The sequence below is a fragment of the Convolutriloba macropyga genome, chromosome 12 (genome assembly GCF_964194025.1).
Source record: "Convolutriloba macropyga chromosome 12, txConMacr16.3, whole genome shotgun sequence".
Taxonomy (NCBI): domain Eukaryota; kingdom Metazoa; phylum Xenacoelomorpha; order Acoela; family Convolutidae; genus Convolutriloba; species Convolutriloba macropyga.
In genome coordinates, this window is record NC_134479.1 from 26,323,040 (window position 1) to 26,345,833 (window position 22,794).

Here is a 22,794-nt window from a genome sequence, read left to right on the forward strand (position 1 = left end):
CTTTCTTTCGGAAAGTATTCTACTATAAGATTTCTATGCACTACCCTTTTTTGTTGGGTCTCGTCTCCTTGTATTTCATATGTTGTATTAGTTATATATTTTGTAACAGTGTATGGACCGGACCGAAGTGATTGTAGTTTCTTAGATATAAGTAAGTTTTTAGAAATGATTCTCTAGTAGAATTTTGCTTCCAATGCTGATTGGTTGTCCGAGTTTAAATCTATTTCTTTATTCATTGGCTTTATTTGTAACTTGACGACAACGAGTATAAGTGTTACAATATATGTTCTTAAAATCTGTCTCACGTTGTAGTACAGAACTGGATAATCTATTTTGTAATAGATTATCTACCTTTTCGTTTTTACACGAATTTTTACAATGTGTATGTGACGGCAAGTCCTGACAATATTGAGATATACAATTCTTCATTTTATCCCGCAGCAATCCTAGTCTAAGTGAAATAGGTATTTGTGGTTTTACTCCGAATATAATTTCGTACGGCGTATAACCAGTACTATAACTCACTGCTGTATTATGCGCAAATGCAAATTTGTCAACAAATTTTGCCTAATTGTTTCCAGTAGTGTTTAGAAAGTGCCTGAGATAGTTTGTAAGGTGCTTATTTTGGATTTCTACTTTCCCATTAGTCCAAGGGGAATTTGCCGTTCGTGGCCTCAGTGTAATTCCAAGCTCAAAAGTCCAGTTTGCAAAATCACTACTCAAAAAGGCAGTACCATTATCATGTACTATGTGCTGAGGTATTTGGAAGCTAGTTATAAGTTTCTCCATTTGCTTTATAGTGTCGTCAGAATTACCGGACTTAACAGCATATACTTCTACATATCTAGAGAAAGAGTCTACAACTACAAGACAGTAGTGCTTGCCATTACTGGAAGGCCGAAAACGTCCTTTATGGTCGATATGTATAGTATGGAAGGGAGTTGTCTCCAATTCGCCCCATTGCTGTAAGGGTGCTTCGTTTAAATCATGTCTTTTACTTTTATTTTTTTGACAATCTAAGCAATCGTGGATTAACATCGTAACCCATTTACACATTCCAGGCCAATAAAAGAATCTGGATATATTATTTAAATTACTAGCATCGCCACGGTGGCCACTCATAGGGTTACTATGCGCTAGCTCGAAACACTTAAGAAAAAATGAGATAGGAATACACATCTTTAGTTCGAACGAACCGTTCTCATTAGGTTTATTGAGATATAGTAGTTTATAACTCTCATCTAGTAGTAGTAACTTATATATATACTCTTGTAAGCTTTTAGTGCTTTACACTGTCGAGTCATATAGTAGTGTTCAGGTTCGTTGCCTGATTCTATCCATTTCCGTTCTATGTGTAATACAGGGTCTTTATTTTGTTCTTGTAGTATAGTGTCAATATCTAGTTGTGTCTTCTTACCAAATTCGGTTAACTTCGTTAGCAAATCAGAGCAGTCTGAGTTAACATTCTCGTTATGCAGTGCTGTTGACTCTATGATAGTATAATTCTTTGTACGCTCTTTGTAGATTTCCTTTGCCTTCTCTAGTGCATGTATCAATGTTGGATCGACTAAATTATCTATGACGTCACCAAATCCGTCGTCATTATATCCTGAGTCGTCCAATTGTACATAATTTACTTCTTCTTGTATTTCACTATATATATTATCCAATGGTTTACTATCTGTGAGCTTAACTATTTGATTTATATTTTTGCCAAATTTGAAATAGTCGGCTACATTATGTATAGCATTACAAGAGTCTGTAAATCCTTCGGGTGCGTCAGATAAACTAAAATCATTTTCTGATATATTCATTACTTTTCTTGTTCCACCCTGTATTTGTGTTTTTATAGAATAAGAATCGTTAGACGAGTTTGTTTTATCCTCTTTGTGCAACACAGAGTAAGAGATTGGCTTTAAATCCGAAGTGTAAAAAGTTATATCTTTAGGTATTGTTTTATGTTCAATCTGAAATTTCTTTGCTTCCTCTATTGGGACTTGTCTACTCGGTAAATCAGGAAATGCTATTTTCTTGCCTTCGGTGTATATAATTTTCAAGTTCTGAAATTTAGTTAGGACGACTTGATATTTGAAAAATCTGTGCGAAAGTTGTCTGCGCCTAGGCCATAAAAATAGTATTGGCCTGTGATCGCAAATAAGATATATAGGAAATGGGGAGCCCATTAAATAGAATTCGTACGTTTGTAGTGCGGATATTATTCCGCATAACTCTCTAGGCTGTGGGGACATTTTCTGTTCAGCTTTGTCGAATACTCTAGAGTTCATTGATACAATTCTCTTTCTATCAGGGAATTGTTGTGTAAGTATACAATCAGTGCCTAAGTTCGACGAGTCAGCATGTATATGAAAGGGGTAGTTTGCATTTGGAATTGCTAAGGATATATCATGTGCGAATTTTTCTTTTTATATATTGAATACTTTCTCGTGTTTTTCTTCCCATTTGAAATTTACATCGCCTCTTGTTAAAACGTACACGGGCTTAGCATCTATATGAACATTTATCACATAATTTGAGTAGAATACCATTGCTCCTAATACGCTAAAAACATCAGTCTTTGATTCCGGGGTCTTTAAATTCTTAATGTCGTCAATACGCGATATAACTGGAGAGAGTGTATTTTCTGATATAACGTGACCGAGAAATTTCACTTTTCGTAAAAAGAACATTGTTTTATCCGGTGCGGCTTTTAAGTTAGCCTTTCTTAATAGAGCATGACAGTCTTTTATTATATTGAACATTTCCTCTTTAGTATTAGATTGTAGTAGTGTGTCGTCAATATATGTGAAAGCCTTCTTTTCTTTTATAAGTGGTCCGAATGCATAGCGCATTGATTTACTAAAGAAGTTGTGTAGTGGTTTCAATCCGTAGAAGCCGACTTGATATGTTTACTGTCTTACTCCTATTATAAATCCTGTTAACTTTTGTGTCTCGGGAGTTAAGGGCACTTGATGATAAGCACAAGAAAGATTGCTGCTTGTAAAATATGATCCATTTACTCGGGTTATTAGAATTTGTATTGGTTCTAACAGCCAACTTGAGTTACTAGTGTCAGTAATAGCATTTAGATAGCGAGCATCTATTACTAGTTTGACGTAATCCTTCTTAGGGAGAATTATGATTGGTTTAACGAACCAGCTATTCATATCGTCATGTTCATCTAGCTCTCTTATAATCCCTGCTTGCATTAATTCGTCCATCAGTAATTCGAGTTTATCCCTTAAATGAAAGGGTATTTTACTAGGTCTTTGTTTTTTAAATCCGGCATTCTTGATTAGGGTTATATTAAATTGTTGTTAAGTACGGCCAAAATCATATTTATGATTTGAATATACATCGTTGTCTTTAAGTAGTATATCTGCAAGTCGGAAAAGTTCGTTCTCAGTTAAGTCAGTTTGTGTAAAATCGAATTTTTGTAAGAATTCCGTTTTATTAAAATGAGTATTTTGTCCAGCATGTACATTGGTAGTAAATTTATCTGTTAATTCTTTTACTTGATAAGCTGAGCGGAATGTTGGAAATTGTTCCTTTGATTTGGGTTGGCATATCCTTTTTGCCTCTTTAGAAAAGTCAGTTGCAATTCCATCCTCGTTTTTACATTTCTCTACTAGTTCTCCTGCGGATAGCTCCATTATTTTGGCGATATGCTCGTCAGTGAGAGGACAATTTTCTATATTATTTATTAATTGTAATTCTTTGCCACTAATGTATACATAAATAGTTATTCATGTGTGCTTAAGGTGTTCCTCTAATTCCTTAGCTATTCTTTTCTATCATCTGGGGTCTCCGCCACATGCTATCTTAGGCATAGCAACACATCTTATGCCGTCAAGCATAAGTGTCTTCTGTAGTTCGCAAAATACTGAACAAGTTCTACTTGCTTCGTATGGGGGAGAGTTTTAATATTCCTTTATTAAATGGCTATATATCATTTGCTGACTATACTCATCTTGAAAAAGTATTAGTTCGTGGTCTGCCTCATTCTCCGATCCAACACTTTTAATGTATTGTAGAATATTTCTCTTTGAGTTGGGATATCTTTTAATAAGGGAGGCAGTAAAGCCGTTGTCTAATAATAAGTCTCTAGATATAGTATGAATAATGGGCATATTGGCGTCGAATATTGAATGCTCGTAAAAGTTAATATACCTAATGCATTCAGCGGTTAGATCAGTGGATTCGGATATAGTATTTGTAGTTGTATATAGCATAAAACAACTATCAAGCTCTTCGCATCTATTGATAACAGAATAAGTGAATACGTTACAGTCGCGAATACTATATTTTTGTGCGTTGTTTGTAATATCACATATAGTAAATCCAATTTTCCCTTTATTTAGTGTAACTTGATGATTTTTGTGGTTTCCAATATGTAGGGGAATATGTTTTTCTTTCTTAGTACAAATAGTATTTATAAAGCACAAATCGGTTTTTACTGTAGTCCTATTAGGTACAAAAGGAAAGCCTTTCGGAAAGATATCTTGCTCACTACACTTATGCTTGTAAAGAAATGTAGACTTAGGTGGGATATATAGAGGCTGATGTATTATCACTTCATTCAATTTAGAGACTTGGGGATATTCCTTTTCATTATTTAGCGAGCCATAACTAAACACTCCTTTATCGCTAGTCTTCAGTTCTACTGCCGGAATATCAAAGTATAGTGCTTTAAAAAATGACAAAAATTGACTCCTATTAAATTAGAGGTTTTCTCCTCAGTAACCCATACTCTATGATTTGCTTTATATTTCCCGTCGGTATCAAAGTATGAGGTTAGTATAGTGTAGCCTATCGTACATATTTCAGAACCGTTATAAGTTCTTGTTTTATTTCCTGAAGTCTGGATGTTTATTTGTTGCCCCACCTGATTAAGCTCAATAAATGTTGGGTAATTTATTATAGTGCATGTTGACCCTGGATCTATCATGAATTCTATTTCTAAGCCATTATGTTTTTTATTGTCTCCGGTAGCAAAATGAAATAAGTTCAAGAAAATTCGGGCTTTCGTATTTGATGTCCTATTCTTATTTTTCGGAGACCGTATTAGTTTAAAGGAAATAAATCTGAGATAGCGTCACAATAATCAACATTGTTTTCTTCTTGTTGTATCCAACGAACATTGTTTTCATTTTGTGTATTATAAGACTATGTGTCTTGTTGTAAAGTAGGCTTTATATTACTATGCGCTTGATTTCTATTGAATTGGCTGTTTTCACGCTCATAGAATTGTTTAGCAGCATATTCATTTTGCCGAAATGAATTTTCTCGGGGAAATCTTTGGTCATATTTCTTATTTTGATTAAATCTATTGCCGTACTTGTAGCTGTTCTGGTTATTATAGAAGGAGTTTGGGTTTTGGGTTCGATTGTTATAAGTATTATTTCTACTATTGTATTGATTGTTATTCCAAGCGCCTCGTCTGTAGTTATTACTAAATGTAGCCTTGGTTTCTTTTTGCTCTAATAATTCCTTTCCAATCTTTTGCAGCTCGTCGTCTAACTTCTTTTTGTTACAAGTAGAAATAGAATGTCCGTGATTTATACAATACTCAGAGAATCTAGTATTATTGGCTCGTCCCTTTATATTCGGGTCTCTATTGAAGTTGTTTGTACCTTGTATGGCACTAACTTCGTTGCTTTTTATCAAGCTTGTAAGTTCCTTAATTTGAGTCTCTAAGGACGATATTTTGTCCGAAGGTTGTTCAGCCGAATTCTCATTAATGACTATACAAGTTAAATCTTGTGTTATTGGATGTTCATTTAAATCATCCCAACTTTCGTTAGGTTTCTTGATACGCCGTTCATGGCCTTTTCTCTTTAGTGAGGGGGGTTGTAGTCCCCTTATAGCAAATTCAATATATTTCTGTTCCCTTTGTCTAGATTGTATTACTGCTTCTTGAGCTCGATCAGCATTAGCTACATTTGTTAAATCTTCTGGTCAACCTTTATTAACAGCGTGCTTGACTCTATGAAAATAATTTTTTATTAATTCACCTTCTTGTCTAGAAGCATTTTATACTTCTAATCTATGCCTAATATTATCACGACCGTCGGTAAATCTATCAAGAAAGTCGCCTTTAAAATCGTTTAAGACTTTAGCCTCATCAACGGTATTAAACCATTCTAAGGCCGTATCTGTTAAAATCTGTTCTAAGGCCGTATCTGTTAAACTCCTAACGAAAATTTTACTTTTTGATCAACAGAATTCCAAAAGTCAAGAGCACTCTGACTTGGATCGTTACCTGAAAATGTAGTTAAAGATACATTACTCAGAGAAATAGGAGCATCAGCCATTTTCATTTAAAATACTTGGACGTTGCCAAGTCTTTATTTTATCGAGGATAAGTTAAGTATTTTTGTAAGTACCAGAAACGACTTTAGATAGTCTAAGAATTACGTCCTCTGAGTACAATTTATTTTTATTTGAGAACTTAGAAATTTTGTTAAAGTCAGATAACTGACGAAAGATAGAAAATTTTAGAAATAGCTGATACAATTTTAACATAGATTTTAAAACAAAGTGTTAAGTTCCACTTATTTAAGTCAGAACATAGAAATGAGACAACTTGGAAATTTTTTCTAAGTTTTTTTTTGCCTCGCAGCTGATTTTATTTAAGTTAAAGATTAAAGTTAGAGTCCATAGAACATAGAATTTACTAACCTTGAGTGAGCCTCAATGGTCGCACCAATTTATACTCGCCGCTTAAATGAGGTATACAAAGAGGGTTTAGCTTTGATGTTCTAAAGATAAAAGAAATGGAATTTAAAATTTTATTATAAGAACGGTTTGGGTGGTATAATACAAATAGAGATTTAAGTAAAATTGATATCATATGTTATATTATTTAATAACCAACAACAACTGTTGGTAACTTAAACGAGAACTGTTTGACAACTGTTGAACAACTGTTTGATAACAACTATAAGACTGAACAATTGAAGAACGAATATCAGCTAACTAACTGATTGATATAAAAATGTGCTTCCTATTTATAGTCAGTAATATGGGAATTAAATTCCATTTAAAAATTGGGATAAAACATCCCTTTTTTTATTTTGGGACAAAAGTTCCCTTTTTATTTTTGGGAAAAAAGTTCCCATTTTCAGTACATGGAGAACATTTGAGGTTTTCCCGCATTTTTCGTTTATAGTCTGATAAATTATGCTTCCAGTTTGCAGGTGCAGTTGAATTGTTGAAAAAGGGTTCAAAAGAACTCAATTTTTAGAAGACAGTTTAAGTTTTTTGTGGCTTTGATATTCTGTTTTTTTATGTCGTATAATTTTTGTTTTCGCTGTGTTTTTGATCATTTCGTTAAATTTTATTATCTCTTAATTTCATTGCCAATAGTTCTCATTGATTTTCTAGAGAAGCTTTATTCAACACTTTAAGCAATTTTAGTTGAGAGCTAAACGTTTATATCACTTAAATTTAAGTTGTTTTTTGATAACTAACTAAATTTTTTCAATTTGGCCATGTTTTTCTATCCTTTCGTCGACTATTGGCTAGTGTCACTAGTTACAAGTCCATTTCTTATACCGAACACGGAGTTGGATTTTAGTGTTTTACTTTAACTCTAACGATTTATTCTCTTCGATACTGTGTGCACCGGTTATACCATTTGTTCGCGTTTTGTGCGGTTTGCAGTAAATATTGACTGTTTTTCGTCACATCGGAAATGTTTTAGTTTAAAAAATTACAAAAGTCATCAGCCCTCTATTTAGGCATTTTTCAAGTCAATTAGTTTATTTAGTTGATAGTTAAAGCAAATTAGTACATTGCGTTTTAATTTAGAACAAAAGAAGCTGCTCACTGGCAATCAGGGCTTTTAGCAGTTGATGATTTGACATTATCAACGGTTTTCTTTGATGTTTACCTGTTCTCTATTATTTCAAGCAACAAATTTTCACTGCATCTATTCAGCTTGCAAGGTGTGCAATTTTTGTTGTTTTCGTTCATTTGTTTTTCAAAACTTTTTTCAACAAAGCTGTTGTGCGACTTTCCTCGCCACGCGTTTTTCTTAGTTTCGTCAATTTGATTTACTTGTTTATGGTATTTTTTGAAATCCTTTTTTCTCTAAAAATTAATTTTCAGTTTCTTGGTTCTTGTTATCTTTCGCGTCTGTGGAGAAGTACGCGATAATTGCTTGTGCAAAGACTGTTATTACCGTAAAAATGATGGTAACCAAGTCATGCATGAAATATCTCGGTCAGAAGAAACGACTTCAGTGACCACTTCCTATGTCATAACTGTAAAAAAAAACTTTTGAGATTTTCCGTTATTAATGTTTTTGTCTCAATAAAACAGTCTTGAATTTGAAAAGAGCGGACCTCATTCGCCCGCAAATGTAAATTAATTCATTAATTATTCATAGTTTATAGTTGATGTACGTAACTAGAGTATCATTTCTTTTTGAAAAAAAAAACAGTTTTGTCGAATCTCGCTTCCGTTTATTGTTATTTACATGCCTTGTTGTGTTTGCCATTTGTTAGCTGAATCGTTTCCTATCTGAAGCCATTTTTTTGAAAAATATTTTGAGTTTTACAGTAGACTATTTTTGCTGTTTTCAGTGACGTTATGTTAGGTTCATTTTCACCATGATGCTCTATTTCATTTGAGAACGCGTAATGTGCACTTCACCAACATTGCATTTTGGTAATATTTAACACAACCCATAAATGCTGAGATTTTATATTTCTCGAATATACAAGTCAACTCTTACTTTCTATGATTAAATATCTGGAAAGTTTCCTTTGCTTCAAAATCTTCCTAGTAGTCAGCGAAATTAAGATTTTGCGAGAATCCTGCAAAAAATCTTGAAAGATAATGAATAGTTTTTCCATTTTTCCTGCAATTTTCCTGCAAGAATTGAATTCTTTGTTGCAATAATCTTGCAACACTTTGCATTTTTCTTGCAAGAATGTTGAAATATTTTGAATCCAAATTTTTCTTACCCGCAAGGAAGAGGGTTCTTGTTCAAAACAAGATGAACAATAAACATGAAATATCTAAATTAATTTCGCAAAAATCTTCTCCCTGCTTGTTAAAAGCCAACTTTTTGAGACACTTCCAATATGATATGTATTTGTTTATCATTCTCGTTTTTTAAATTGGTAACCAGAGCTATAATTAGTTGATTTTAGTTTCTTTGAGAATGGTGAAGCTGCTCCTAAAAATCAGCTTCAGAAAATGAGAATTTATGTAAAACTTGCGTTTTTGGTTCGTTTGTTGTACCTTTATAAAATAGGTAAAGAATATTGCCAATAAGGCCTTCCTGTACTTTATCATGTGTTTCTTATGAGATTTTTCATTAGGGGGTCATTGTTACGTAGTTATTGGCAAATATGAGAAGCAAGTAAATTTACTCGAATATATGAGTACTCCGTTTTTTAACTTTAAATACAGCTTTCAAAACTGATTTCGCTGATACCTTTTTCTGCCTTCTTTGAGCATTTAATACTATATACAAGGGAAATGAGAATGCCTTTTGAAAAAAAAGTCTTGTCCAATCTTGCTTTCTTTTATTGTTCTTTACATGCGTTGATGTGTTTTCCATCTGTTAGCTGAAAGTTGACTTTTTGGTGTTTTCAGTGACGCTATGTTAGGTTCATTTTCACCATGCTGCTCTATTTCATTTGAGAACGCGTATTGTGCACTTCATCAAAATGTTGTGATTGTATTTTGCATTTAGCTTAGTGGTTACGACTTGCTGCGCAAATTAAAAGTTACAAGTAGCCACGCGGAAGTTCGAATCGCATATGAAGTATACCTTGTTTGCGGGATTTAAGCTGAAAATATTATTTCTCATGCAGTATATTTAACTCAAAAATCAAGACTCGCCCGGGTAATTTGGAACAAGACCAGAGTACTGGCCATCCTATAAAACAGAATATCTCTAGACTGATTCACCGCTGATTTAATCTGCCACCAACCTCCGGGTTGTCTGAATCAGTGATCTTATTTAATGTTTGTTTCGTTGAAATTTATAGCGAAGATTTTGAGGACAAAAAATGGGCTAATATAGACTTTCTTACTCGTCTTCTTCAAAAAGTTATTAACAATTGTTTTTCATGAAGTTCGACATTTTCTTCACCTAATTCGACGGTTCATTAAATTTTTGTGAACAAATCAGAATATTGGCATTTATTTCTACACAGACTTATAAAGTACTTTATCACGGCAACAAAATGGGCTAACTTAGACTTTCTAACTCGTCTTCTTCAAAAAGTTATTAACAGACGTTTTTCATGAAGTTCGACATTTTTTCACCTAATTCGACGGTTCATTAACCCGTAATCTTAATTCTTTTTCTTTTTGTATAATTCAGTGGTATCAGCGACTTTAAAACGAGTAGTTTGCAACCGGCGGCGTTGAAAAGGTGCAATTGAAACTCATTATTCAATCAATCAGACATGCCATTAACCTGCAAAAATCTCTTCTACCGCAGAAAGAAGAACAAAGACAGGCCAAACCAAAAACTAAACAAAAAAGGCTTCCTTGTCATCTGTATCTTCCTCCTCTCCATTCTGGGTTGAAGAAGTAGATCAAATTTTTATTATTGCAGCACAAATTTCTGTAATTTTTTTCTTGTGCGGAGCCTTGATAATATTTACACCGGTTGAAAAGAAGGAAATAAGTGGACAAAACAGTGTAATTGCGGTGTATTTCTAAGAGTGTAATCGCTTCAAATTTACACTTTTCACTCTTTTCTCCACTAAAAATTGGACGAAAGAGTGTAATCAAAAGTAATTTTTAAGAGTGTAAAAAGAGTGGATTAAAGAGTGTAAAGAGTGTAAAAAGAGTGTAGTTTTCTTAAAATTACGCTCTTACACTCTTTTCCCTGCTATTTAAGAGTGGAAAAGGCTTTACACCCTAATCTCGCTTAATAACGGTGTACTAGGGGTGGACACCTCGGCCCGGGATCATGGGGTCTGTGGCAAAATATTTGTTATTATTGTGTCTTAAAAGTTTTATCATGGGGTATAAAAAATCATCACGATGACTAAAAATTTTCATTATGATTTGTTATCATGGGGTCTGAAATGTCACTTCTGGGAGTTCTATAAAAGATTCATGTCAAGGATACATTCCAATGAAAAATATCACAGTAAATATCACATCTTTAACATCTGCAACTATCTGCTCGGTAAACAATCGTTTCTAGCTGGTTGTGAAGAAAAAGGCAAAAAAAATTAAAAAGTTAAGTTTCCTTTTTTTTATTACGTAGCTGTCGAGAACTGGGTGCAAAAGAACAATCACACGGAAGACTCGCCAAATGGAGGAAACCGTCGAAAGAAAGATCGACGAAATGAAACCAAGGCACAAGCAGACAACAAGGAATTCGACTCTGTTGCTTTGGATATGCTCGAGAAGAACCAGAAGGAAAAGGTTGGTGCTTGCATCTTCTTTTTTCTTCTTTTACCTAAAATTCTTTGTTTTTATTATGCCCCAGTTCTTCACTCCCTATAAGCTTTAATCTCATCATTTCACGTCTCTAACTTTTCACGCCGGTTTTAATTGTTTTGATGATTGGAACTATTAGCATTTTGAATAGGGAATATGTATGGTTTGATGTGGTTTGATATAAATATGTATGGTTTAAAAGTTTTTATGGATGAACACGCAAAATTAGAGATTCATACAGTTTGGGGAAAGAGATTTGGGACGAAAACATAGTTGCGTGAAATGCGCAAATTAAGTTTTACAAGTACCCAAGCGGTAGTTCGAGTCGCATATAAAGCGAACCTTTCTGGCGGTAGTCAAGCTGAACATATTATTTTTATGCAGTAATTTTTACCCGATGATCAAGAATAGCCACTGTAAATTGTGGCATGAACAGAGTACAGGCCATCCTGAAAACAGAATGTCTCTTATTTGATTTAGCGCTGATTTGCTCTGCCACCAACCACCGAGGGGACTAAATTATAAGTCCTCTTTTTTCTCCACCAAAATTTTCCGCATTCTAGACAGAAAAGTGTGTTAGCATTTGAAAGCTCATTAAGTGCGAATTAAAATCCAAAAATAAATAGAAATACAAGAAACTCCCAACCCTTCCCTTCTCTTTTGCTCCTACAAATACAGATACACACCTACAAACACGCACAAATATACGCACACCTACACGCAAAACAATACATACACGCGCCCCTACACACACACACATTCACTTACATAAACACCCACACACACACACACACACACACACACACACACACACTTAAATATACTTTCTTCGATTAATTGGCTCGCATAATTTCGTCGGATTTGGCAGTCCAGATACTTTGAAGATTGCTCCAAAAAAATTTAAAGACGTTAATACTTAGAAAGATTCCTGAAAATAAGATAACTTTGACATTTTTGGATACAATCTGTTTCGGTTCCCACGTCTTTTTAATCCCCAATTATAAATCATGAATTGTTATGCAGCACGTTTATTAGTGAAAAATTTTACGTGTACTTACGGGAATTTACATTTTTGCCCACTAAATCGAGGCTGAAACTGAAAAAAAAATATTTTGATTCAAAACTTTTGACACTTTTCAGCCTTTTTTGTCACTATTCTATTTGTCAAACAAGGTTTCTCCTGACCTGCAAAACAATTGTTTTTGGTGTTGTTTCCTGGTGTTTGACAAGAAGAAGTTGTTTGTAAAGAGAATATATTCCAAAGATTATAACTGAAATTTCAAATTTTTTGTTATCACTCTACAATTCTGAAATTTTTTCTGAAGATATTCTTGATCTTCTTTTTTTTATTCTCAATATCGTAAAAATCATTGTTTAAGCGCTGTTGCTATTTTCCGTTTAGCAACACAGTGATTGTTTTTTGTACTGATAATTGTTATTATTCGCTGAAACTCAGGTAATAACTATAAACCTTCAATGGATATGTTTCTTGAAAATTTAATTTTTAGAATCATGAGAAGAGTTATTGTCCTTTTTCTTCTGTGCTCTAATTCTACCTCAAATTTAGTCTATGTTTGAAGTCTAGACAGCGCAATTTTTTTTAAATACCTGTAAGGAATTTTGCCAGATTTTCATTCGGTTCTTTGATATTTGTTTCAGAATTTGCTCCGTTTTAATTATTTCTCTAAATTGACTTCACATTTTTTCAAACATTTGAGGTTTTCAACACTCAAATGTATGAAACTCGTGAGCTTTCAGTTGAAAATAAGTTCCAAAGTTCCAGCTGAAGTTGCTGAGTGGGCATGAAAAAAATGATACTTCAAAGCCTCCAAAAAGTTGTTTTTGATGTTCATAAAATTGGACGAATATTTTTAGAAATGGCATTGTTCTGAGATAATAATATTTGTGTCCAGTTAAAACTTTTTGCAATAAAATATATGTAGTTTTTGCGAATATACAAAACGCACAACTGGATTCAGCAATTTTTTCATAAAGTTTAAGGTCATTTTTGAAATTAAGGTTTTTATCAGGCACACCTAATTTGATGTAGTGATTCAAGAGGTGGTTTTGCTTCTATAAATTTTCAACTTGATTTTGCGGTGCAAAAGATTGGTACAGTTTACAGTAAATCTGTGAGGACGATTACCGAAATTGAGTCACGAGACACAAAAGTAAGAGATTGAAAGTTAGATTATATCAGAAATGTGTATAACAAGTCTTTCACAATGCGGAAAGATTAGCACTAGACGCATACGCGAACTGCCTAAAAGATCTTGAGTAAATTGTTGATACCAATAAATGCGCTTTAGCTAAAATATTCAATCAGACGGTTGGAATAAAATGGCAGGGCAGAAGATATATGACAAATTGTAGAAAAATGCTTACAAGAATTGTAAGAAGTAGCTAAAATGGGGTCAAGGTTATATCAGATTTGATCAAAACTCTTTTTTTATAAAACAATTTAATCCAAAAACAGAGTTTAGTGATTTCTTCTAATTGAGCCGCATCAAGGCCAAATTCAAGCAATGAGAGCTACCTAAGCTTCAATAATTTTACTTCATCCTACAATGAATCTTATAACGCTATCTAGCTGTTAAAAATGCTCAAGAATTTCAAATAAGATACGAATGAACCAGTCTAGATTATGTCATTTTTGAAATTTTTTTATTGCACTTTCTTTCATATTTGCAGCTGCCTATGCAACAATGTCCTAACTCAATTTCTTCTCTTTTTGCGGTATTGAACTATGTTGGAACCTCTTGTTTCGGCATGGGACCTCAACAGAGAGCATGTCTTTTTTAAGAGAAGAAAATTCCCAGTGTTGATAAAATTGAGCAACAGACAGAAGATGTTGATGGCAAGTGTGATGTCAGTTTTGTTGTACATCTGTTTCCTGGGTGCTTGTGTGATGACGTCAGTGGAGAGTGTGAAGAGTGTGATCAAAGCCAGCACCACTCCTGTCTCTTCCACTTCTATCAAGTTCCAGAGACACAAGTACAACGCACCTGGTATGAAATTATCAATCAATTTATTGGGTGCTTAGGTATAGGCGTCCTGTATCTGAAAACTGCTGAAATTTAAGGATAAAAACGCCCACGAAATTGCACTCGCTTCTTCAAAAATTGCAATGTAATGAATGCATGCCAACTCGCAAAAACACAATTAGCCAGCCACTGTCATGACCCTGCATCATAAACATATATGAGTAGAAAAATAGGGCATTTACTATCATTTTTTAAGCGAATTGTCTACATTTTTTGGTGAAATTCGCTGCCGAAATTGGCCAATTAGCCCAATTTAATGCTTTGTTGACTAACTTAATGCTTTGTTAATGCTTTTCAAGCCATCGTAAATACTGTTTTTCACAGAATATTGTAAACTCACTCACTACTGTTTCAGCCATAATTCTGCTGTACGTGGCCAATACCACAGAGACAAGTAAGAACCTGAGAGATTATCACTGTGTCTGCAGATATTCAAACAATGGAGGTCTCACCGATATGTTCACCTCAACTATTCTCGGAATCCGTAAGTAACTCCAATAACGACCATACGAATGCTGGCCAGGTAACTAGATATGTTGAAAGAAGGACTTCGCTGAAGTCAAAAACGTTATCAACACCAACAGTAAATGAATACGAAATAAACTTGCAAAATAAGCTTGTCGCGCTAAATAACGTTGATATTTAAACAAAAAAACTCTTGAGTCAGATTATTTTGCACGACTTTAATTGACAGCAAAGCAGACACTTTTTAATACGAAACGCATCAAAAACACATCCAAAAATTGTGATACACATCAAAAAAGTTTAGTCCTTCATTAAATAATGAATGTTTCATTTTGTTCAGTAGCATAAAACAATCTTTTAAGACACTGTCATTCTTTCTGAAGACACTTCAGAAGCGTTCGCAAAGAATTTAACATTCTACACAATAGTAATGATTCTGCTGTGACTTGCCCTTTATCTGCTTGTGATTTAGTTGCCTAATATTTTTCTTTAAAAAATTTTCCCAGGAAATAATTTATTTAAGATTTTTTAAGATCTTTTCGAGCTGTGTGAAAAATTTTTCATAGTCTATCATGATAAAATCTTGAAGAAGTCTGCTTGTTTCAAGTTTTACATGATTTATGAAATAAAAATTTTTTTCATTGGGTCAGTTCAGAGATCAAAAGATGGTTAACTTTAGATGGTTATCCTGATTGTGTTTAAAAACCGAGTCAAACAACTGACAGATGAAATAATTAATTACAAATTATCTTTAATAAAAAATGGTAAAATATTTTGCTAATCTTTTGTTACCGAACTTTTATCCTCGAGTTATAATAGATCTTATCTAACTCTGCACCCCCTGCTATATTTCATATTTTTTCTAGATAACAAGCCCCCGAAGAGGAGGTGTCAGTATGTGACAGACATAATCACTATTGAAGACTTCTACCGCACTGCTATTCAGAACAACCACTCTCTTATCAACGTCAGAAACGAACGCATGAACAAGTTAGTCCAGTTACGTTTTCCACTATTTTGAACTAATTTAACAAATATTGATCAATATTATATTATAGTCCGATCACAACATTTAATATGTTCAAATTCCCTCCTATACGTTTTAACTTTTTAGACAATACTTGAAAACAAATTTTTTTGGTTTTTGTCAAAATGGTTCGACTTCTTTTGACCCCGATCCATTTAACCCTGCGTCTTAACCTCATATGATTTAACCCCTCTATCATTTAGCCTCTCAGTCATTTCACGCCTCTCCTCTATCATTTCATCACACAAAAACACAGGTGTCGATACGAGCACACTCGGCAGCGTTTGGCACCTGTGAATTCGAGCCGAGTCATGCAATCAAAAAGTCTTCCAGGTCAACAAACATCAATTAACTTGAAAATTACTAGCCCTATTTGACATGAGAGAGCACGAAGATGAAGTTTTTCACAATGACCCTCCTTGTAGGGAGCAGCATTCTATTTTCTTCTGGTTTGTTTGTGCCAAACTGCAAACTGGTTTCCTTTTTGCTGTTTATCACGCGGATGCTTATCTTCTCTGTTGAACGCTGCAGGCAGGTATTGAGGGGGGGGGGCGTATTTAGCTTCTGCCCAATCAAAAACCCAACGCCAATGAGCACACGTCACCGGAAAATCTTACGTGGGGGGTGTTTACGTTGACAGGTCAGTAGGTGGCTAAGGGCGACGTTAAATGTAAAGGCAGGAAACAGTTCATAGGACATCGAGCCGCAGCTGCCGGGTACACATTTGATTAAAAGACAAGAGGCCTGAGAGCAAATGTGCAGCCGGCTGTTTCGTTGGCCGCACAGTAATTGAGCCTTTGTTTTGTGTCAGAGTGATAAAAAGGTACTGATAAAAGAGCAGATATGAAGTATAACAACAGTACAAATCGGACGGCAGGTGAAAATTTTGCACGGTGATCTTTAAACTTGATGCAGTTACCGGAGCTGAAGTAAAATAAGTTCCTGTTGAAATTGAAAATAAATAAGATTTTGATAGCCCGACCCGGCTCGACTTGAGAGGTGGCGAACACTGCCGAGCGCGATAGTATCGGCACTTTTATTTTTCCCGCCAATCAGCAGTCGACTTTAGAGGCATTTTTTGCCATAATCAAGCAGATAATTTGATCCTATGTCCAGTTGTTCTGAATTCATGAGGAAATCAACGGGCCGCTGAGGCAAAACCACGGCCCGGGAGGCTTGGGCAAGGGATCTTTCATTATTTAAATAGTTGTGATTTTAACAAAGATTAAAATTGGAGTGAAATGATAGAAGAGTTAATTGATTGGGTGGTAAAATGACAGAGGGGTTAACAAAACTTGGTTGAAATGATAGGGGTTTAAATAGATAAGGGTTTAAAAGCAGTACTTCCTGATCAACTCTCGTTGCAATGAGAACAGTTGCATAACTTGGCAGTGAAACAATTTGTTAAGGCCCGCTTATTACTACGAAAATTCGAAACAGCAAAAAAATTCTGTGCTTCAATTTCCCTTTTACGTAATAACTTGACGAGAATCTCAAACAGAGTTTTGATTTTCTCAAAACGGTTTGACTTCTTTTCTTCCCGATTCATTTAAACCTGCAAGTCTCAACGTCAAATCATTCAACTCCTCTATCATATAGCCTCTCTATTGTTTCACCCCTACATCTTGTCATGCCACAAGAACACAGGAGCTGATAGGACCGCACTCGGTAGTGTTCGGCACCTATGTGGTCGAGCCGAGCTATGCTCTCAAAATGTCTTCCAGGTCAACAAACTTCAAATTTTTTGAAGATGACTAAACTTATTTGACATGAGAGCAAGAAGAAGAAAATTTTCACAATGACCCTCCTTCTGAAGCGCAGAATTCTATGTTTTCTGGTTTGTTGGTTTTTTTTGTGGCAAACTGCAAACTGGTTTATTTTTTGCGGTTTATCACGCGGATGCTTATCTTCTCTTGAACGCTGCATGCAGGTATTGAGGGGGGCGTAATTAACTTCTGCCAAATCAGAAACAAAATGCTATTGAGCACACATCACCGGAAAATCGACGTTGCGGTGTTTCCGTTGACAGGTCATTAGGTGGCTAAAGCCGACGCTAAAAGTAAGGGCAGGAAACAGTTCATAGGACGTCGAGCATCAGCTGCCTGGTAAACATTTGATTAAAAGACAATACGCCTGAGAGCAAATGTGCAGCCGAATGTTTCGTTGGCCGCAGAGTAGTTCAGACTTTGTTATGCGTAAGACTGCTAAAAGTTCCGATAAAAGAGCAAATATGAAGTATAACTACAGTACAAATCGGACGGCAGGTGGAAAATTTGAACGGTGATCTTTAAACTTGATGTAGGTTCCGGTGCTAAAATAAAATGAGTTCCTGTTGAGCTTGAAGATTAATAACGTTTTGATTGCACGACTCGGCTCAACCTGAGAGGTGCCGAACATTGCCGATTGCGATAGTAATGGCACTTGTTTTCTTCCCGCCCACCAGCAATCGGCTTTAAAGGCATATTTGGTCATAATCAAGCAAATAACTTAATCCTTTGTCCGGTTGTGCTAGTGTCATGAGAAACTGTACAGGCCGCTGAGGCATAAACATGGCCCGAGAGGCTTGGCCAAGGGATTAGTTAATTAGTTTAATAGTCGTGATTTTAAATGAAAGATTAAAATCGCGGTGAATTGATAGAACGTTTAAATGATTGGGTGGTTAAATGACAGAGGGCTAAATAAAACTGGGTTGAGATGATAGGGGGTTAAATAAATAGGGGTGTAAGAGCGGGACTTCTTAATCAACTCTTGTTGCAATGGCAACAGTTGCGTATCTTGCGATGAACTAACTTGTTAGCGCCCGCTTATTACTACGAAAATCTGAAGCACTGATGAAAATCTGTGCTTTGGCTTTTGACTTTCTTTTTCCACTACTCTTTTCTCGCCACTGTTGCTATATAAAGAGTGGCGAGAAAAGAATGGCGGAAAAGATAGTCTAATCAGCTTCTGCCTGATGTAAATTGTATTGCAACTGATTAAAAACATTACCACATGGTTTTTACCACCCTCTCGCAATTTCTCAACAACTTGGCTCCACCTCGCTGATTTGAAACTTCTCGATCGCGATATTGACCGCGTGGTTATTATTCATTTCAGTGTGACAGTGGTTAATTCACCATGAAACAGTTTTGATTGATCATTTTTTCCCTCCTGTCCAGCCTGCGCGGCGGCCTTATAAAATAGTCGGGCACTGTTCATATATGAAACATCAGCAGGGTATGAAATATCAAAGATAGTTCTTTTCATCTTGAGGAGTAGAAGGGATTTTTTAAACAGTTGCTCTTTTGTCTGATAACAATTGCTTCCTCCTTCACAATTGTTCATTTTGAAATGACAAACACACATATAAAATTGTCCTAGATCAAAAAAGCACGAGAAACATTACGTGGCATTCACGATCAAAGGCCCCGAGGACTGGGAGATGAAAGAGCAAGTGGAGATTGCATGCACTCATAGAAGTCACGCTCCGGTTCACAGAACCATGGACCATCAGACACAACAAATGCATAAGACATCCACAAAAGGTGTGTGGATTGACCGGATTTACATTTAACTAATTTCTTAATCAATTTTCACTTAGGAAACCTATCGTGGAAACCTATCGTCATGCACTTATCGTGCATATTACTAATGGGTTCTATAATTCGAATCCCCTCAGGTTAGACTTTTAATTACCCCGATTGCAAGTGTTGTTTTCTCACAGTGTAACGTGCCTTATGACAAGAAATGAATTGCAAGTGCCGTTCTTAAACGAAAGGGGTGTTGAGACATGAAATTAAAGATCTATTCTGTTTTGCCCCCCCCCCCCCCCCCCCCAGCTTGGTGGGCTTATATCTTTTAAACCCCAGGCGCACGTGCTATTTTTTTACATAGTAACGTGCTATATAACAACATAAAATTTGTAATTGGGCTGAGTGGCTTCAAACTCAAATCAACTTTGATGTTTTCCTTGATCTAATGGTTCATTCTAATTAGCAGTCCAATGTAATGGGATTTTTACAGGAGGTCTTTATATGTTTTACCTTCAAAAATAAAAGCAAGTTAAGTTTTTTCATGAGCTAGAAAAACATTTTCTTTTCCAAAATGCTGCAACAGATTAGCCAAAACTAGTTATTGACGGGCTCAATGTTATTATGAGTAGCTAAATTGATATATTGAGAATTTGTAACAAGACGAAGAGAAAATATTAGTCATTATAAAATAGTAAAATTATCATTGTCAACATTGCAACCGTTCTCTCAATTTATGTTTGGTTGACTTGGAAACTCACTTTTTCATGTTGGCTCAAAAAAATGGATTCAGTGAAATCCAGAAATCCAGCTGCGTTGGGTCACTCAGCATTAAAAAAAAACCTGCAGTATTTCAGAACAAAACTCGTAAAAAATTAAATAATAATAAATAGAATTTATCTAATTCTTCGATTCGTCAAGTGAATAGCAGGATTAATTTTTGTTGTGTTTAATTTAAATTGTGAAAAAAAGAAACATATCCGAAAATAGCGCTAATGAATCAAAAATATTTTTAGCAAAGTTCTTAGCAACAAGACAAAAATTGACGTATAACTAAATCTAAATTCTGATGATTGTTTGATAATCGTCGACCTTTTTGAAAAAACTATTCAAATGGATTTTGTCCGACTATTTGATAGATAATTCATCAGTGGGGCATATTTTTATAATGGAAAAAAATAGATGAGAAAAAAGTATATGAGTTATCTGTAAACGGATTGTTTTTTTTATATTTTTGCAAATTACTGCCTCTTCTTGTTTAACACAAAATTAATTTGGAACTGATTTCTTTGGAACTACAATTTAGGGAGTTGCTCTTTATGTTGCTCTTTATGTTGCTCTTTATGTAGGGAGTTGCTCTTTATGTTGCAAAAAACTTGAGAGTGCAGCTGGTTTTATATTTTAAAAAATTTTTATCAAATGAGGATTGTGATTTTTATCAGTTTTCATATTAAAAAACGCTGTAATCAGAGGTGTTCAAAAAATGCTTCAGTTTGAGCTTTGCAAGTCTGATCGTCAAACCAGCCGTCTTTTTGTTCTTTTTAAACAAAATTAGTTGAGCTGCATAGCTCTTTAGTGAAAGAGAAGTTTATCTTGTACGACTCTTGCAAGTTTCTTAAAGTACGTCCTCTTATAAAACCGTCGTCTCCAACTGACTGCAGGATATCTTGCGACACAGTTTCTAGGCGACGGTTATCTTGTACGGATTCACAGTAACTTTATTAGTGTAGTGGTCTAAATTGTTGTAGAGTATAGGAACAGCGTTTATCTTTTAAAATTCTTGCAAAACTGCTCCTCCTTCGACTGTCTCAACAGATATCTTCAACGTTGTTTATTAAACGTAAACTGCAGTGAATGCAGAATTTTGTAGAACTCCAAAAATGCAACTGCGTTGGGGTCACTGAGCAATAAAAAACTGCAGTATTTTAGTACAAAAAAAACGAAAAAAGTAGAATAAAAAATAGATTTTAAATAACTCTTCGATTTGTCAAGTGAATAGCAGAAATACTTATTATTGTGTTTAATTTAAATTGTAAAGAATTGAAATATATCCCAAAATCACAAAAAGCACTAATGAATCATATATAAATTTATCGTAGCAGTTCTTAAGTTCTTAGCAACAAGACAAAATTGACATAATTAAATCTAAATTCTGATGATTGCGTGAAATTCGGTGACCTTTTTGAGAACTATTTTCTAAAGGGTTATGTCCAACTGTTTGATAGGTAATTCATCAGTGGGGATTACTTTTACAATAGAAAAAAAAATGAGGAACTGTAAATGAATTATCTATAAACGGATTGCATTTTTTATATCTTGCAAATTACTGCCTCTTCTTGTTTAACACAAAATTAATTTGGAACTGATTTCTTTGGAACTACAATTTAGGGAGTTGCTCTTTATGTTGCTCTTTATGTTGCTCTTTATGTAGGGAGTTGCTCTTTATGTTGCAAAAAACTTGAGAGTGCAGCTGGTTTTATATTTAAAAAAATTTTTATCAAATGAGGATTGTGATTTTTATCAGTTTTCATATTAAAAAACGCTATAATCAGAGTTGTTCAAAAAATGCTTCAGTTTGAGCTTTGCAAATCTGATTGTCAAACCAGCCGTCTTTTTGTTCTTTTTAAACAAAATTAGTTGAGCTGCATAGCTCTTTAGTGAAAGAGAAGTTTATCTTGTACGACTCTTGCAAGTTTCTTAAAGTACGTCCTCTTATAAAACCGTCGTCTCCAACTGACTGCAGGATATCTTGCGACACAGTTTCTAGGCGACGGTTATCTTGTACGGATTTACAGTAACTTTATTAGTGTAGTGGTCTAAATTGTTGTAGAGTATAGGAACAGCGTTTATCTTTTAAAATTCTTGCAAAACTGCTCCTCCTTCGACTGTCTCAACAGATATCTTCAACGTTGTTTATTAAACGTAAACTGCAGTGAATGCAGAATTTTGTAGAACTCCAAAAATGCAACTGCGTTGGGGTCACTGAGCAATAAAAAACTGCAGTATTTTAGTACAAAAAAACGAAAAAAGTAGAATAAAAAATAGATTTTAAATAATTCTTCGATTTGTCAAGTGAATAGCAGAAATACTTATTATTGTGTTTAATTTAAATTGTAAAGAATTGAAATATATCCCAAAATCACAAAAAGCACTAATGAATCATATATAAATTTATCGTAGCAGTTCTTAAGTTCTTAGCAACAAGACAAAATTGACATAATTAAATCTAAATTCTGATGATTGCGTGAAATTCGGTGACCTTTTTGAGAACTATTTTCTAAAGGGTTATGTCCAACTGTTTGATAGGTAATTCATCAGTGGGGATTACTTT

The 22,794-nt window shown here is 34.6% G+C and overlaps 1 protein-coding gene across 1 annotated transcript in view; it reads left to right on the top strand.

Annotated features, from left to right (window-relative positions):
* The window catches only part of LOC142350349 (uncharacterized), a 52,700-nt gene that overhangs the window by 12,258 nt on the left and 17,648 nt on the right, over nt 1-22,794 (top strand). The window contains exons 3-7 of the mRNA XM_075402184.1: nt 11,243-11,403; nt 14,222-14,426; nt 14,818-14,946; nt 15,794-15,917; nt 19,315-19,478. Coding sequence (XP_075258299.1) covers nt 11,243-11,403; nt 14,222-14,426; nt 14,818-14,946; nt 15,794-15,917; nt 19,315-19,478 — 783 coding nt within the window. The remainder of the gene's footprint in view (nt 1-11,242; nt 11,404-14,221; nt 14,427-14,817; nt 14,947-15,793; nt 15,918-19,314; nt 19,479-22,794) is intronic.